The sequence below is a fragment of the Taudactylus pleione genome, unplaced genomic scaffold (assembly GCF_031769625.1).
Source record: "Taudactylus pleione unplaced genomic scaffold, aTauple2 ptg000227l, whole genome shotgun sequence".
In the NCBI taxonomy this organism is placed as follows: domain Eukaryota; kingdom Metazoa; phylum Chordata; class Amphibia; order Anura; family Myobatrachidae; genus Taudactylus; species Taudactylus pleione.
In genome coordinates, this window is record NW_028284629.1 from 1,461,890 (window position 1) to 1,480,102 (window position 18,213).

At 43.6% G+C, this 18,213-nt stretch overlaps 1 protein-coding gene across 1 annotated transcript in view; it reads right to left on the reverse strand.

Moving 5' to 3' along the window:
- Positions 1–15,327, reverse strand: part of LOC148517072 (RNA polymerase-associated protein RTF1 homolog) — a 134,856-nt gene extending 119,529 nt beyond the window's left edge. The window contains exon 1 of the mRNA XM_088479167.1: positions 15,163–15,327. Coding sequence (XP_088335293.1) covers positions 15,163–15,240 — 78 coding nt within the window. The 5' untranslated portion in view covers positions 15,241–15,327. The remainder of the gene's footprint in view (positions 1–15,162) is intronic.
- Between the last annotated feature and the right edge of the window lie 2,886 nt (positions 15,328–18,213).

The window sequence follows — 18,213 nt, forward strand, 5'->3', positions numbered from 1 at the left end:
ATTCATTAAATACATGGTACACTATGGTTAGGGTAGCTTAGTGAAAACGCTGCTATTAAACAAGGTTTTGTTTAGAAATGCAATTTCTGATGCTGTATGTGAACAATCCCTTAGAACACCTATTGCTACTATTAAATTCAAAGGGGGGGAATTCAATTGTTTTTGGCCGCCCGTAGCTATGAGAGATATTCACTTGTTTGTAATGCTGTGGGTGAGTGCCACAGGAACCCATTAATTATCACAGACTTCTGTTCATAAGCTTCCTGAGATGTGAGCATAATGCTGACCAAATTAGGGCTTTGGGTGCCTTAAACGCATTGCACCCGACTTTCAGACGGGATTAGGCATTTTACACTGCCAATCCCCTGCATTTTGGGTGCAATATCTGTGAAATATGATAGGCACCCAAGACACTAACGCCCAGCGGTACAAACAATTTGAATGGGAGCTGCGGGCATGAGAAAACTATTGAATTTCGCCAGACAAATCAACTTGTTTATAGCGTAACTTTAGAATACTAAACTTGCTTTATTTTAATAAAAATCTTAATTTTAAGCATAACATATGATGTTAGAGTGTGAATATACAGTTAAAGCAATTTAGTTAAGATCAAGGTGGTTTACAGTTGTTACCATTGTTCAATACAAAATACTAATCAAAGTTTAGAAATGTATAAAGCATAATTTTTTTTTCTTTACAACCTTTAGGGGGTGATTCAATTGTTAGCCTAGGAGCTAAGTGCCTGGGAGCTAGTCCATTAATTCCTGAGACAGCGCCTTTTTCATGCCAGAATGCATGGGATTAAGCAACTTCTCCTATGATAAGTGTGGGGAAAGCTGCAGATAAGATACTTGTGACCAGACTTAAAGCCCTACTTTACACAGATTTCTGCTCGCACCTCAGGAGGGTGTGAGCAGAAATCCACGATAAGTGCAGCTATTGAATAGCTCCCGGGCAGTTTAACGCTAAAATTAGGAGTGCATTAATGAACTTGCTCGAGTAAACTGGTAAACCACTAGTCTGTTTTTGAAGGTTTTTAGAGGATCCACAAAGCTATACGTTTGGGACCCATATGAATAATTGGCGTTTATAGTTGCTGTTCATAATACTTTAACTGTGGATTGAATTGAGCAAGTGGAAATATATGGAATCAGTTGCAGCTTCAAATACATCGAACCCTGAAGATGAATGGCTTTAAATTAGAAAAAAAAAAAAATCAGAACAAATCTGCCATCTTACGGAGTACGGGTACTAAACGTATCAAAGTGTAATAACACAAATGCATACAAGACGATCTTATCAGGGAAACAAATGCTTGATTCTGGCTATGTTCATACGAGAAAGGAATAGAGATTTAATCATGTCTTATCCTTCAAGTGTAAGGGGGGATGTCAATGGTTTTTATTGCAGCTTTAACTAATGGGCACACGATGCAGCAAATCAATTGTTGTTCCAACCAGGCAAGAGTTCCGCAGGCGCACATATTTCTGCTCGTTGCCTCCTGAGGTGGCGAGCAGAAATGTGCGAAAAGTCTGTGGTTTAGGCACCCTAATCAGGCTTTAATGTCCTTACATAGCTCAAAATGCAGCTTTTGGGCGCGACAAGAGCGATAATTAATGGGCGTCCAACTGAATGGATTGCTCCATTGGGTGGCCATTAATTTTTCTTTATTCACACTACACAAAATGCAGCCTCCAATCGCTTAACAGTTTATGGAATCATTTTCAGAATGTAGATTCCAGAGAATAATATTGGCTTGCAGATAAAGTCTGATCGTAAAACATTGTCAAATATATATAACAAACATAAAATATATTTTCAAATACTATTAGGTTGACCATATGTACACATCCTTGTGCGTAAGAGGTGTCCAGCAGACAAAAAAAAAATACTGTATAAAAACAAAAAAATATATATTTATTAATATCTTGGAGAAAAGGACACCTATGTATGAGGAAAAGGTGACCAAGCTCCTGCAAGCCCTAAACTTTAGTCTGGGCTGTCAATAAGTAGAAATTAATAGACAGAAACAAGGCCATCTTTGTCCGGGTTAGGAACGGGATCCCGGCGGTCAGGATGCCGGTGGTCAGAATACAGACAGCAGCATCCCGACAGGCAGAATTCCTACCCAATTAGGTAAGTGTCTTAACCTAACCCTTTCCCCAAATTCCTTTTCCACAGCTTAACCATAAACCTCCCCCCTAATGCCTAGCCCTAACCCTCCCCCTAACACTTACCGCCAGGATGCCGGCGGTTGGGATTGACTGTCTCAGTGATTCCGACTGCTGTCGAAATTCTGGCGTCGGTATTCTGAGCGCCTGCATCTCTATCACCGGCATGGTAACTACATCCCCATTAGTGTTCCCTCTAGCTCCGGCAGCAGGCAGGGCGCCGGAGCTAGAGAGGGCAAGTCCGTGCGCAGCCGAGAAGGGGGCGTGGCCATCGGAAAAGGGGGCGTGTCTATAAGACGCGTAGCCTTTTCGTCACTCTTGGGGGCGTGCCCGGCACTTACGGACACGCCGGGCAGCCCCCAAGCCCTGCAGACAGGGAGAATAGATGCCGGGCGCATGCGCCCGGCGTCTATTCTCCGGCGGTGACCGGGTCCCCGCATGTTTCTCCACCCGCGGGACACTGCGTCCCGCGGGTGAGAACGGCTCCCGCAGGCTGTTAGGGCAGGGCGCTTTTTGCCCTCCTCCTGGAGGGCAGGGTGCTTTTTGCCCTCCAGAAGGAGGACAGGGAGCCGCGCCCCGCTAAAACAGCCTAGCGGGAACGCTACCCATTATCCAGAAGATAGATTTAGAGTCACAAAATTAACATATAATGCAACCTGTGCATAGAAAAATCAATAAAACACAGACTACAGTACTTACAGATGGATCGACAAACGTGCAAGGAGAGGAATCACACTTTAATGCCAGTTAGCTGGGGGAGCGGAGAGGCTGTGGTGTCAGAGGCAGGTGCCAGTGAGAGGTAGGACAGGAGGTCGTGGGTCCTACCTGCAGTGCTCATTAGATACATGACTAACCGCTTTATATAATATACTGCCACATATCACAGCAAACAAAAAAAAATGCATCTCACAGGTTAAACTGCAGATTAGGTACCTGATGGAGCAATTCAATTGTTGGTTTATTCGGACACCTAGAGCTGCTGGGGGAAATTTCTCATCGCAGCCTCCTGAGGTGCGAGAAGAAATGTGTGCAAAGTCCGGTGGTTTGGGTGCCCTAACCACTTCTTTAGACGGGTTTAGCTACTTTGCGCGGCTAAACCTGATGCATTTAGCCACATTAAATACTAATGGGCATCTAAATGAAGAAACAATTGAATTCCTTGCCCGGCAGGGGGCGCACAAAACATTTGAATTGCCCCCCTGTGAATGTAAAAGAACTACAGAAGATCACATGACATCATCACGCATATAAAAGATACCCAACATAGCTGTAGTCTTTTGGAAACCAAAAGAAAAGAAAGCAAAGGCATAAAATAGAGATGCTTAAAAACTGTAAAATACAATGGGGAGCAATGCACATTTGAATTGGGAGGTTTACGAAAAAGAAAACCGTTAACTTAATTAAACAACAACTGAGGATCTTAAAGAATCCAGAAGTGTAAGGAAATTAGTAATTAAAGAAGGGGTGTTCAGGGCTCAGCTGTAGAACTCTCGAAGCGAACACCTTCACAGATCATACGGGATGTAGTCAGGAAGTCAGCGGTCGAAATGCCGACCGCCGGCTTCCCGACAGTGAAATCCCAGCATGGGACTAATGATAGGCGTCTAAATACCAACGCCTATCATAAGCCCCACGCCGAAATCTTGACACCCGGCATGCCGAAAGTAGGTAAGCCGGGCATTGGGAGCCGATAGTCACGAGTGAGAGGGGGGGGGGGGGGATTTGGAGAGTAAGGGTCAGGTTTAGGGACTCCTCGGGGGACTTAGGGTTAGACACCCCCTGGGAGGGTTAGGGTTGGGCTAGGGGAAGGGAGGATTAGCGTCAGGCACCACTGGGGGTAGGTTAGGTTTAGGCTCCCCCCCTGGGTGGGTAGGTTTAGGGTGCGGGGAGGGGGAGTTAGGTTTAGCCACCCCTGGGGGGAGGATAGAGTTAGGCACCCCTACGGGAGGGTTAGGGGTCTTACTTCAGTCGAGATCTTCATGTGCTGGCCTTCTGGCATCGGTATTTCATCCGTCTGGCTTAGGTCCGGCGGTACTTCATACCGATTCCGATCATGCTCCCGAGTGCACTTCTGGAAAACAACCCTTACCACAAGCACAGAAAAAGCTTAAGTTTGAGTGTTTATAAACTAGTTCCTCAAGGTACCATAACAGTCCAGGTTTCAGACATTGTAAATATATTTTTGAACAGCAATTCCCAATCATCACTAGTCAATGAAATATGAAGATCCTCTTCCCATTTGGATTCAGTTAGCGGCGATATCAGCCATTTTTGCCAATTGTCTTGCGATATTATTGCACCCACGATAATAGGATAGACTGACAAACAGGCGAAAAGTTCTCTCCATCTCAAAACAGGAGAAAAAAAACAATGCAAAATCCCTATTTTTGGCTAAAAATGTGGGGATTTCCTTCAGAACCCTTTGGACAGCCCCCCCCCTCTATATCATAAATTACCCCAGAATTTTGCGGTAAGTAGCGTACTTTGGCAAAAAACGGCTGCACAAATTCTGGGTTACAAAAAAAAAAAAAAAAATCAAAAATCGTTGAAAATGATAGAAAGCCAGTTTTTTTCCCAGGAAATTAGTTCCACATAAATTGGGGGTGTGTTAAAATGGGTACAAGTATATTTTCAGGTCGTAAAAATGCAATTTTAAAAACCATTAAAAACCGCTGTGACCGCGTGTGATGTTTAAAACATTTGCCGCATCCATACCGCCCACCAAAAACTCAGACCCAATACGTTAAAACCATTTTCAACAGTTTTTTTCATCCAAAATGTGCGCTGTTGTTTTTTGCCAAAGTACGCAACAAGTTTGGGGTAATTTATCATTAGGGAAAATTTCCAAAGGTTTCCAAAATAAATCCCCACAGTTTTAGGCAAAAATAGCGATTTTGCATTTTTCTCTCTCCTGGTCTGAATCATTTGCCCGGTTTTTGTTGAATCATGTCCGATTTCGCCTTTTTTGGGGGGCGGTGAAAATTGGGCGATTTTGCAACGGATATCGGCCGATTTTGTGGGAGATGGTGAAAACCATCAGTTGTCACCGCTAATTGTATATGGCCCAAAGCAAATTTGTTTTCCTCTAGGGAAGACAGAAGTGTTCAATGCCACCATGAGATTCCACCTCTGGAGCACACATTAGAAAATGTTGACATATATGGGGTGGGGTGGGGATAAAGGCTGTGAAATTACCGTGCTAGATGAAATCCAGTGAGAAATACATTAAGATTTATAAAAGTTGTGTGTAGGGACAGAAAATTGTTCCTGGAGCTGATGGAAGGATTTAAAACAAGAACTATCATATCGATCCTACATCAGCAGAATAACTTGAGTATACCACTTCTTATACCAAAGTCAGGAATCAGTGTAGAGACCGCAAAAGTGGAGATGTGAAACCGGTGGGAATGAAAAATCACCAAATAACCTTATTAGTTTATCCCACACTTTAAAGGAATCAGATACACTAGGTTATCCATAAGATATCCTGTAAGGGGACGGGTTTACAGATAGAAATCTCAATATTTACCCAAGGTTTAGGGAAGAAAAGGGAGAGCTAATCTTGCAATTGGATCAAGAGGCATGCCTGTTTATACATCTATAATACCCCTTTTCCACCAGACGGGACAGACTCAGGATTTACCCCACTTCCACTGCGGTGCCGACGCGATACCGTTCACACTGCAGTGGCGGTGCTTGGCAATGACGTCATCGCCAGCCGCCGGAAACTTCATCTTTCTCCTGAACACCAGACCGGAGCGGACCTGCGACCAAGGGAGTGTGTCCTTCCTGAAGAGCGTGGAGAACCACTGACAAATCCCACAGAGGGACAAAAGGAGGTTGTATACGTAGAACACCTTGCAGGAAGATATGAACGTCTGGTAGAGGAGCAATTCTGTGCTGGAACCAGATGGACAGAGCAGAGACGTGCACTTTCAGAGAGGCTAGGCTTAGGCCTAAATCCATCCAGCCTGGAGGCAAGAATTCTAGAAACTTTAAAAACCTGAGGGTCATAGTTTCTGGTAGCACATCACTGGAAATATGTATGCCACACCTAGTGCTAAATCCTGGCAGAGGCCAGTTTACGAGCTCTGAGCATGGTCTGAACCACAGCGCTAGAAAACCCTTTAGACCTAAGGAGTGATGTCTCAAGAGCCAAGCCCTTTAAAAAAAGACGGGACAGGTCCGGATGGAGACAGGGACTGTGAGACAACAGGTTTGGTCATAGAGGAACGTCTATGGAGAGACTTTGAAGATCGGATTACCAAAGTCGTCTGGGCCAAGCCGGAGCTACCAACAGGAATGTGCCCCCCTCTTGCTTGAACTTCCAAAGAACCTGAGGCAGAAGGGAGACTGGAGGAAAAAGGTACGCTAAACGGAAGGTCCACCTCATAGATAATGCGTCCACGAAGGCTGCGTTGGGGTCCCTCGTCCTGGCCTCGTACACTGGAAGCTTGTGGTTTTGAGGCCATGTCTAGTAGAGACCTTTTGTCCACTAGGAGCTGAAATACTTCTGGATTGAGAGACCTCTCCCCTTCATGCACGTCACAGCTGAGGAAATCCACCCCCAATTGAGAATCCCCAGGATGAATACTGCGGAGATGGCTGGGAGATGGCGTTCGGCCCATGTGAGAATGCGGGACACTTCTGCCATTGCTGATCGACTTCGAGTACCTCCTTGGTGATTGAGGTAGGCCACTGCCGTGGTATTGTCGCACTGTACTTGTACTGGCCTGCCCTGAAGAATATCCTGAGCCTGAGTGAGGGCTTTGTAAATGGCTCGGAGTTCCAGGACGATGATTGGTAAGATCACCTTGGCTGGAGACCAGCGTCCTTGGAAGGAGTGCTGGCCCGTTACTGAGACTTTACAGCTCTCACAAGTGCAGGTATATTCAATTTAGAGGGGGGCTCCTCTCCCAAGGGGGAGACAGAGTGAGAGAGGTCTGCTTCTTCTGCCTCTCCAGATGATAACTCAGAATCTGATAGCTGGGTGGACTGGGAAGATAACACAGCACGCTGCCTTTTTCAGCATTTGCTGAAAGGCTGTAGAGGTAGCCGCCAGACTCTGCACTGAGGTAGAAAGTACGTCCACCCACAGGGGAGGCAAAGGATTTGCAGGGAGTACCTGCTGTGGCCATCCCATAGGGGAAGCTACCACAGGGGGCTGCTAGGTAGTCCACATTTTTTGCCAAAACCTGTGAAAAAGAAGCCATGGGGGGGGGGGGGGGGAGGGTTTCTGAGGAGAGGATGCAGGGACTGATGGGCCAGGTGCCATATGACAGGATGCACATCTTGAATGCGATGCTCTGAAATTGAGCCTGCTAAACAGGACTTGCAAGACACCGGAGTGGGAGCAGCAGGCTGCTTGTTATTCTTACCTTTGCTAGACATAGCTGCAAGGATAATGTAGCACACAATCTGGCACAGTGCTGTGAGCAACCAAGATATATGTACAATATGGCACAGTGTACTGCAAAACACAGATATACAGTATGTGATAAGCCCTCACAAATATAGGTAGATGTAAGGTACAATTAACCCACTATCTCAGTATTCCAGGGTTATAATGAAAGAAAGGGAAAGGTATAAGCTGACAGTTGAGAAAAATAAACAGACTGCAACGATAGCACAAGTCACATACATGCAGACCATACAATATAACTGCAGTGGGCACTAAATTCAACTACACAGACTGCAGTGGCTGGTAGGAAATAGCACTGTATAACCTGGCTCCTGGGCGATGTAGACAGGGAGACCGGACCAAGCGTTTCCAGAGACCTGATGCAGAAAATGGCTGAAGCGAGTCTCTGAGAGGGCGGTAACACCGCAGTGCGGCACCCTGAGCTGAGGGAGGAGCTGCAGGGAGAGGTCCTTCTCCCCTATGCCGACATCAACTAACGGGTCCCTGGTCTTAAATGTCCCATGAGCCAGTATAGGTTATAACCCTGGTGGTCTAGTGGAGTCCCAGACGAACAGGTGTCCACATCAGCCTCCTGAGACCGGAGGTAAGACTGCGCATAGACGCAGGGACCCGCCTTACCTATACCCTTGAGCCCGGCTGCAGTCTGGGGTACGAGGAGCCCTGCTAGCTAGGTGGCCCCGGAGCCCTGCCGAGAGTACCTAGGAGATGGCGGGAGTCAATGTGCCGCGGAGCGGTGATGGAGCAGCAGTGCAGATGTCCAGAGAACTGTCTAGTGCTGCTTGCTCTGCAACCCTAAAAACACCTGTCCCATCCATACAGCCCCCCAAAATACCTGACCCAGTACTTTATACACTTTTTCCCTTAATAGTCTTTAGGGGGTTGTCCGAAGGGCTCAGAACCAAGTCCCTACTTTTTAAGCCCAAAATAGAGATTTTGCACATCTTTTCTCCTGCCTTTGGGTGGAGAAACTTTTTCGCCTGTTTTAGCCTATGGAGTTTTCTCACATGCAAAAACATAACGGAATTAAATAGGGCGATACATTGGAATGTGGTGAAAACATTGCATCAGCAAAACTTTTACGCCGATCACGGCTTTTTGCCTCTAACTGAGAACGGGCCCAAGTTTGAAAAGCATCAATGGTGGTGGTGGCCCCGTACTGATCTTATTGGCAATATTTTAGTCAGCTCCCTTATTCCTCCATGATCCCCAGCTGGGGATTCTTATATTGTAAGCAACATATATTTGTTAAACTAATATGATGTTTTCTGAGGATATGGTGCTACCTAAAGGCCCCCATACATCAGCAATTGATTGCAGCAATTGTGCAATTTGCAATCGATTGAAAAAGGGAAAGATTTTTATACACATCGATTGCAAATTGCACAATTGCTGCAATCAATTGCTGATGTAAGGGGGCCTTTACTTACTACATATTATTCAAGAACAAGAAAGACAAAGGGTAAAATTAAAGGTGCATACATACAAAGTTTTTTTTTTTTAACAACGTCGTTATCGTTCAGTGTAAAACGATGATCGTTCATACGCGTTCACGTTTGTCGATTGTAGTTCAATCAGACTGGCCAACTGAACGATTTTCAATAGAAGTTTTTCCTTCACACAGAAAATAGTTTATTAAGTAAAGTAAAACCAACTACTTTGTAAAACGATTTTCATTCACTTTTTGAATGAAAATCGTTCATTACTTACATCATTGTGTGTGTATGCACCTTTAAAGATGCACTCTGGGAGTAGGTAAAAAGCTTGGATCTGCAGATATTTGGTGCTCATGTGTAATGTTAAAACATAACTTTTATTGATTAATATTATAAAATGATATAAGATCTCTTTTATATAAAAAAACACAAGTAGAAAGGATGTTTCAAAGTTAGAAATAAAGTGCTCAAAAAATAATAAATATATTTTCACCGAGTCTGTAGTTTCCTCTTTATTTATTTGCTATGTACAATCCAGACAGGAACTGTTCTATCTGAATTATTTGTATATGATATGATACATTTTTCATTAATTGCTTCAATTTATTATTCAGACAAATAATTATCTATATTTCTCAAGTTATAATTTTCTCATGTTAATAAACAATATTTGCCAATTATAGATATTTGAACTTGCTATTCAGATATTTTGTAGCTTTAATATAATAGACAACATTTTTTGTATTCAATATAATGTAACCTAATACTTTTTGTTCTTGAAGTTTGAAAGTAAATCATTTTAATTTGGATCTGAACAGAATATAAAGTTTTCATGACTTCAAAATTTCCAGAAACATTACTTAACTAGCATGTCCTGACAAAAAGTTATTTCACACCCAGACATGCCCATGAGGAATCGCTTTACCTATGCCTGCTTGCAGAAAACAAAAAATAAATACACTAGGATATGAAACATTTTTGTTGGAGCGTTCCCGCTAGACTGCAAACAATGCAGGGCGCTGAGAGGGCGGACAGGGAGGTCCTGCAGGTGGAGAAGGTACAGGGCAGGCTGTTTTAGCAGGGTACCGCTAAAAGAGAAGGGCAAATTTTGCCCTTTAAAAAAGGGCAGGGTGCGGCGCCCCACTAAAACAGCCGAACGGGAACACGATCATCTGAATACTTCCATACCCAAAGCGCTTCCAAATACAGGGATGAGCATTGTGATCACATCACTAATATGGCTTCTACAGCCAGTCTCGACCTTTTAGGAAAGACAGATATTACTTCACCCAAATATCCAGACCAAATGTCTTGGACCATGGTCCACATCACTAAACCCTCTCTCTGTAAACAATAAATGGAGGATAGACACAGTACCTAGCCTTTAAGAACAGACAAAGCATAAATAAGTTTGCCTTCCAGAACCTGCCTAAAGTAAAAGAGCCAAATAAGAAGAACAGGAACTTCATCTGCTTGCCAGTGTTTTGTTCAACAGTGTGTGTAGGTTGGCATAAATACAGCTTTTCTTGGGTCACATACTATACTCATGAGCACTGGTAGACAATAAACAGTCTTCGAAACATCAATTAATTGCTCTGTGTTGCTATTCCTAAAGATACCAATGTAGTTGTGCAATAATTCACATTATACCATGCCTGGATGGCATGTGGTAGCATTGGCTTGACTGGAGAATCACAGGTTAACCCATTGTTTTGGACAAAAGCAGTAATCTGGATGTCATTACACTCTGCAGTCTCTTCAAAAGAACCTTTTTGTGGAATTATCGGACTGTATTCAAATCCCCCGCTGCCCTTTACCAGGGTAAATGGTGGTAAAATGCAGCACCGCAACAGTCAACCTTTATGGTGTGCAAGGAAGGACTGGGGATGTTGATGGTTGCTAAGTGATGCAATTCCAACAGCATTTAATGGCCATTGCCAACTAAACTGTCTACTTGTGAAGCTCCTGAGAAATATAATCTTATCCACCACTCAGAACATAGATTGATAAGTAATAGACTGAAGAACCTTGCTCATGAAGTAGGCAAAGCTGACAGACTCTAAGGTGGGGGGCATATTTACTAAGCAGTGGGATTTACAAAACTCTCGATTTTTACAGGTTGCCAGATTTCAAAGAGCAATAATACTTAATACAAGACAAGCCTGATTTTGCATTAACTATTATTTATCTATGGCCAAGCGTTCAGGCACCTCACTGCATCTTTTTTACCTAGTGGAGTTCATGCTCCGGAGCACCCCTGGACTGCCTTCTAACATCACTACCACAGCAAACTTTGCTGGCAACAATACGTAGGTTATGTCAAGTGAATACACACAAATACAGCCACCGCTGACAATACTAATAGCACTTGTCAGCCGACACTCCTGCTCGGCATAGGGAGATTGATTATCGCTGTTATTGATAAGTTGTCCTACCTGAGTCATCATCTAATACCACTTTTAGACTAAGTACTGGGTCTGACCCAATATTTGGAACATGGTTCCAATCCGAGACAGACTCCACTCCCACTGCAGCACCGCCGCCGGGCTATTCCCGGGTCGGAGCCGTTCACACTCTTCCTGTGCTGACAGTGAGTATGACAGGGGAGGCTCTGCCTACCCTAACTGCACATCCCTGGTACGCACCTCGCTTATAGAGTGGGTAAAGCTGACAGAGTCTAGGGCAGGGGGGGGGGGGGGCATATTTACTAATCCTTTCACACTACAACGCAAACCAAGGTTTTACCCGGGTCGACCCCTTTCACATCTAAGCCGTGTCTGCCCTAGCTTTCAGTGTGAACTACCATCGTCTGCCACTGATGACGTCATCTGTAACAGCCAATCAGCTCCTTCTCGACGGGACCTGAGTCTTAATTCCCAGGTTGCGCCAATCAGACATATGCCGAACCAATGACCCAGGTTGCAAGTCCCCGGAATAATTCTTTTGGAATGCAGGGTCATGGACTGGGGATTGTCAACCACGCACTGATCCTTTCAGACATGAGCAGTACTCTGGTCGACTCGGCATGCACCAGCAAGTTCCCAGGTTTTTGGCTATGTCTGAAAGTAGTTTCAGTAAATATGCCCCTAGAGGTGTACACAGAAAAAAATTTAATAAAAAGGCCAGCACTAAACAATATAAACGTATAACAAGCCAAACAGCAAAAGTGTCTGCTGCTGGATCAGAGAAAAAAGACTTCAGGTCAGCGTTTGTCGCCGCCACACAGGCTGAAGCTCACTAGACACGAATCTAAAGAGATGATGCTATGATAAATAGTATTTATTAAAAATTAAATTAAATAAAATAAAAACACCATAAAACTAAATATGTAACTGCAATCACATCAGTTGGTGATAAAATAATCACCTGAGAGCATTTTAGAAACCTAACAACCATACGAGGGCCACATGGTCATATTGTTGGGAGATTTTATGGAATTTAATAAATTCACTTGATCTATTGGAGATCTGTGCCTTTATTTTTCACTGTGTGCAGCATTATCCACATTCTAAGACACTACATTATCATCAACAATTTATTTATTGTTAAAAGTGCCTACATAGTACACGTAGGGGCTCATAACAAATTACACACCATGACATGAAAGAGAAGGTAAGGATGACCCTGCCCAGATGAGCTTACAATCTAAAAGGGAAATTCAATTTAGAGTGATGGACACAATTTTCTGTTCTGGAACTGCAAATTCCATCCATCTACATTGCAAATTGTGCCTCACACCCTACAGAGGTGCGTAAAATATGAGAGGTAGGAGCTACAACAACAGGCTGATATGTGCACAGACGTGTATCATGGCAATGTTCAATGGCACATCACCAGCAACTGAATTCCCCCTAAGAAGCTTGGGGGAACACCCGCTACATAAGTGGAACAACAACTATAACAGCTGGAATGATTAGCGGGTGTTGGTATTACAAGGCAGCCGCATCATAGCTGCCAGTAATAAAGCAGTCTGTGGTAAATATAAGTTTCTGTGCAGCTACCGGCAGTGCATTATGGCTGAGACAAGGAGACAGCAGAAAACAGATCTACACAAAATACAAGTCAATGAGAAACCTTACAATTGTCAGATAATGTCAAACATGACTGTCCTTTATCATTTATAATAACTGAACCTCCATTCTCTTATTCTGGAGAAGGCACAAGCACTTGTGAGCCTGATTTCTAGTTGTATAATAATGCTTGGAAACAGAGCCAGGACTCATGCAACCATGAGCTGCAATATCTGCCATCACCAAGCAGACAGTGGAGATAACCAGAGATGGTAACAGCAATGACTGCTGAACCCATTGGATACAACATCTAAACAGAGATGGTACCCAGTAGGTAATCTAAGTCAGTGCTTCTCAAAAAAAAAAAAAAAAAAACATCCCTCGGGACACACTAATAGTGCATGTTTTCCAGGTCTCCTCACAGAATTACACAAAACATGAAGTAATTTATACCACCTGTGGATCTTTTAAAATATATCAGTCAGTAATGAATACACCTGTGCTCCAGCAAGAAGATATGGAAAATATGCATTGTAAGGGTGTCCCAAAGGCCGGATTTGAGAAGCACTGCTCTAAACAACCTAATCCTTGAGGCAATGACGCTGTCCGACAGCACTTTGTAATTACCCCTCTGGATTCACAAATGTTAATAGATTTTACATTTATGAGAAGGTGGAAATGTCAAGAAGGAGTCAAGGCACAAAGTCGGCACATGGCATTCAATGTTTGCCAAGTACAAATAATTATTAAAACATATAGGGACATTCAATGAAATACAAGGTTCTGGCAGTGGCATCACATACTATGTTTCCGTACAAAGCTCTGTGTTCGCCCCTTGCAACTCATCACTTTCATTGCTGGTAACATGCACAGAAACGTAAGGTGCATGGCTACTCCCATCTGTTTGATTTTACATGGTTTGTACAGTGGTTAGCATTACTATCACAAGTTCCTTACCAAGGCACTATATGTGTGGAATTTATATGTTCTCATTGTGTTTACATGAGTGTCCACCCACAATCCGTAAACTTACTGGAAAGAAAAGTGGCTACTGATAAATAAATTTACCCCAGTGTGGGAATATAGGGGGCAATTAAATTCAGCAGGCTGTTAATAGCGCTCAGAGGGAGCTACCGAAGCTGTTCAATTAAACTTGCTGTTAACTTCAACTAAAGCCACTTAAGTCAGAGAATGCCGCTTAGCGCGACTAAAGTTAGGTGTTTAGTCGCATTAACCAGTACTCTCCGACTAAAGTGCTGGATGCAAGCGCCGCAAAACAGTCTGGCGGCCGGCACTTTAGTCAGAGTTCTGCTCGCACACTCAGGAGGGTGTGAGAAGAATTCCTTTAGTTGAGCTAACAGCACGGTGAATTAAATAGGTCCGGGAACCCCCTCCCAGGGCTATTCAACATCACGCTGAATTAAGTCGCCCCCATGGGGGGGAAATCAAATGGAAGCGATGTTGAATAGTCCCGGGAGGGAGCTCTTGAAGCTATTTAATTCAACACGATTGTTTGGACGGGCTAAAGGATTTCTTCTCACACCCCCTGGGGATGGGAGGAGAAATCCAACAAAAGTGCCAGCCTCACGGCCGTTTGTTGGCTCAGTGCGGCACTAACAGCATCGCGGACGGCACTTTAGTCGGAGAATGCCGGTTCTCGCAACTTAACACCCATGTTAAGTCCCGAGAACCGGTATTCTCCGACTTAACAGCGTGCTAAATTGAATATCTCCGGGAAGTTCCCCCTGGGGCTATTCAACATCTCGCTGAATTTAATTACGCCAATAGATTGTAAGCTCTGATGGGGCAGGGCCTGATGTGAATGAAGGAAATACCCTCTGTACAGTGCTGCAGAATATGTGTGCGCCATATGAATAACTGGGGATAGATAGTGCAATAAGCCTCCTATCACCTAATATGAGATTAGGGCACACCATAATACTGCTCTCACTGGAGGAGGCAGATAGTACATAGCTGACAATAAACATGATATATGTGAGCTAGATAGCGGGCATCTGTGCACACATAACGCAGCAGCGTACATACAGCGCAGGGAGACAGGACCGTGTGTACGGGCCCGCAGCAGGGAACACGGGCGTCTCCTGCACCAAGCTGGGACCCCTCACCTGATCAAGATTCCCATCGCTGCCGCTGTCTTCCGTGTCCGAGTGAATAACGACACGGCCCTTCCGCTTCTTCACCATAGCGGCGGCAGCAGCTAGAGCGCAGTGCGGCCCAGACACCGGAACCGCCACTTGCACACACACAGGGCGCACTGCGCATGCTCACGGCGCGGCTCCGCCCAACAGGGCTCTGTGACGTCACAACGGAGCCAACGGCCTCTGCTGTGACGTTTTCAGTGGGCGGGAACTTTTACGTCTCGCATCCCTTTGATTAGCGACACCTGTAGGACGGGATAGGAATTTCCAAATACATATTTAAGTATTGCAGGCAGGGAAATCAGGCTAAACACTGACTGATCCCTCTGACTGGCATCACAGACTTGTTCTGCTGCCATCCATGCCATGTCCTCTGTGATGTCCCATGTGTTCTATACAATATAATGTTTAAAGTGTAATCTATAGTTCATACTGTTCGATCACTTGTTCCTAACCTTCCTGTGTCACTTTTGCTCTGTGCTCATTATGAGGGGACAAATCATTGCTTACTGAACATGGCGGGAAACATGTTGGGCCTTCATAATAGTCCTGGAAGATCTGTCCCAGCTCTGTCATGCTCAGTGGGAGGTGGTGTACACCCCTACCACCAATGACTACTCCCTTTATATAGCATGGGCAGGGAACCTTTTCTCTGCAGAGGGCCATTTTGATATATATAACATGTGCGGGCCCGGTGCCAGCCACGCCCCCTCAGTGTGACGTCACACGGGGGGGGCACAATTGATAGGGTGATTACAGCAATGCCCGGAGCATCCTGAGGATGCGACGTGGAGCTATAGGGGCAGCAGTGTGACCGTCTGATGCGTCCTAATGATGCTCCAGGCAGCACTGCTGCATAGACTCTGGCTGCGGTGTGCCATTCTAAGCACCCTGCTAACCAGATGAGGCTAGTAGAAAAAAGCTCCGAGGGCCTGACCAAATGATTCCGCAGGCCTTATACAGCCCCTGGGCCTGTGGTTCCCCATCCCTGCTCTATAGCAATGGGCGGACAATTATTATTATTAACATTTACTTATATAACACCAGCATATGTTGTTGTGCTTTTCAGCTCTCAACAGTTCAGAACAATACATTGTTAGAACTGTAATAAAAGACAAATTTGCAGTCGGGGGACAGAAGGAACAGTGCAGAGCCGACCACACTACCAAGAGCTCCGCAAATGACATAAATATACCAGTTTTGGTGTATCTACTTTTCTACTAGCCTCATCTGGGGAACAAAAAAAATATGATTTTTTTTTTGCCAAGGATATAAGATCAGTTTGAGAGTACTCACAGGTCCTATTTTCGCATCAGATCTTCGCTATAGCTGAATTGGCTCCAGTTTTCAAATTAATGAAAAGTTATAAAATGCAATTATATTCTCCATTTGAAGTACCTTACTAGTCTAAAAGGAGCTTAAAATGTGTATTACTGCACAATGGGAAAAAATTTGCATCGATTCCTATCGGTTATTCAACAAAATTAAAGAACAGTATGAAAATATCAAGTTAGTCTTAGAAAATATTGCTTATTCTCAGCATCAGTGGTCTGTTTGTGCTGATTTAAAAAATGGTAAACTTTCTTCTTGGGTAGCAAAGTGGATATACTAAGTATCCTTGTCACATATGCTTATGGGATAGTCGTGCAAAACAAAAGCACTGGCAGCAAACCGTATGGCCTCCAAGAGAAGTTATAACTGTAGGAGAAGGCAACATCATTCATAAGCCCTTAATTGATACTGCCACCTCTCTATATTCAACTGGAATTAATTAAACAATTTGTAAAAGCATTGGACAAGTCAGGGATTTGTTTCACATATATTTGTCGAATATTTCCATTGCTCAGTTCTGAAAAATTAAAGGCAGGAATTTTTGACGGCCCACAGATGCGAAAACTGGTGAAGGATCCAAAGTTTACCACATCCAGAGGTTAAAGTGGTCCGGAACTGCATTTCATCAGTTCTAATTAGAGGCGGTCCGCCCACCTTCCCCTACAACAAACGGTTCTCATAGCTTCCTAACACATGTATGTAATTATCATGTGTCTTTTTATAACATTTTACGAATCAAACTTAATAAAAAAAATATCTTTTTAACTATTTTTAACATTGTTTATTTATTTATTTTTTTTGTATATTCTGTTTTTATTAGAATATTTAGAAAAAAATTACAGGTGATATAAACATTTCACATCTGATAAACCCGAAACAAATAATAATTAAATATTCGTTTTCTTAGAAAAATCAGGCTAATAGCACAAATATCACAATCTATATCAGATATATAATATATCAGAAAAGAAAAATCACATAACAAACAAAAAGTGTTTTTTTTTAAAAGGAAAACAAATAAAAAAGACAAACTATAAAAAGAAAAACAGAGAGAAAGAGAAGGACACGAATAGAAAAGCAGAGAAGGGAAGGGAGGGGAAGAAAGAAGAAAAGGAGGGACTATCGTGTGTATAAGAGTAAGAATAGTTGTTATTCTAAGAATCATAATTTATATTGTGGATGAGGTGGAAGACATATAATTCCTGTATGGTATCTGAAGACTTATAGTCTAGCCAAGGAGACCAGGTATTGGCAAATTCAGAGGGCTTATCTAGAGAGGAATATAAAATATCTTCTATTGACATAAAATAATCAAGCCTACAAAACCAATCTTTACGTGTAGGAGGAGTAGCAGATCTCCCTGAGTACAGGTATCACAGCACGAGCTGCGTTACTCAGATGGCGAAGCAGGGATTTCTTGAACTGAGACAATGGGACCGACGAATGGTTAATTAACCAAAATTCAGGGCCTGTGGGAATGGGAAAGCCTAAAATTTCTTGGGAGATAGAGATAACATCGGACCAAAAATTTGATAGTGAAGGACAATCCCACCAAATATGTCGGAGAGAGCCCACAGCGGAAGAACATCTCCAACAAGTATTGGGAACTGATGGGAACATGGAATGTAATATGACAGGGTGACGATACCATCGCATTAAAATTTTATATTGTGTTTCCCTAACTGT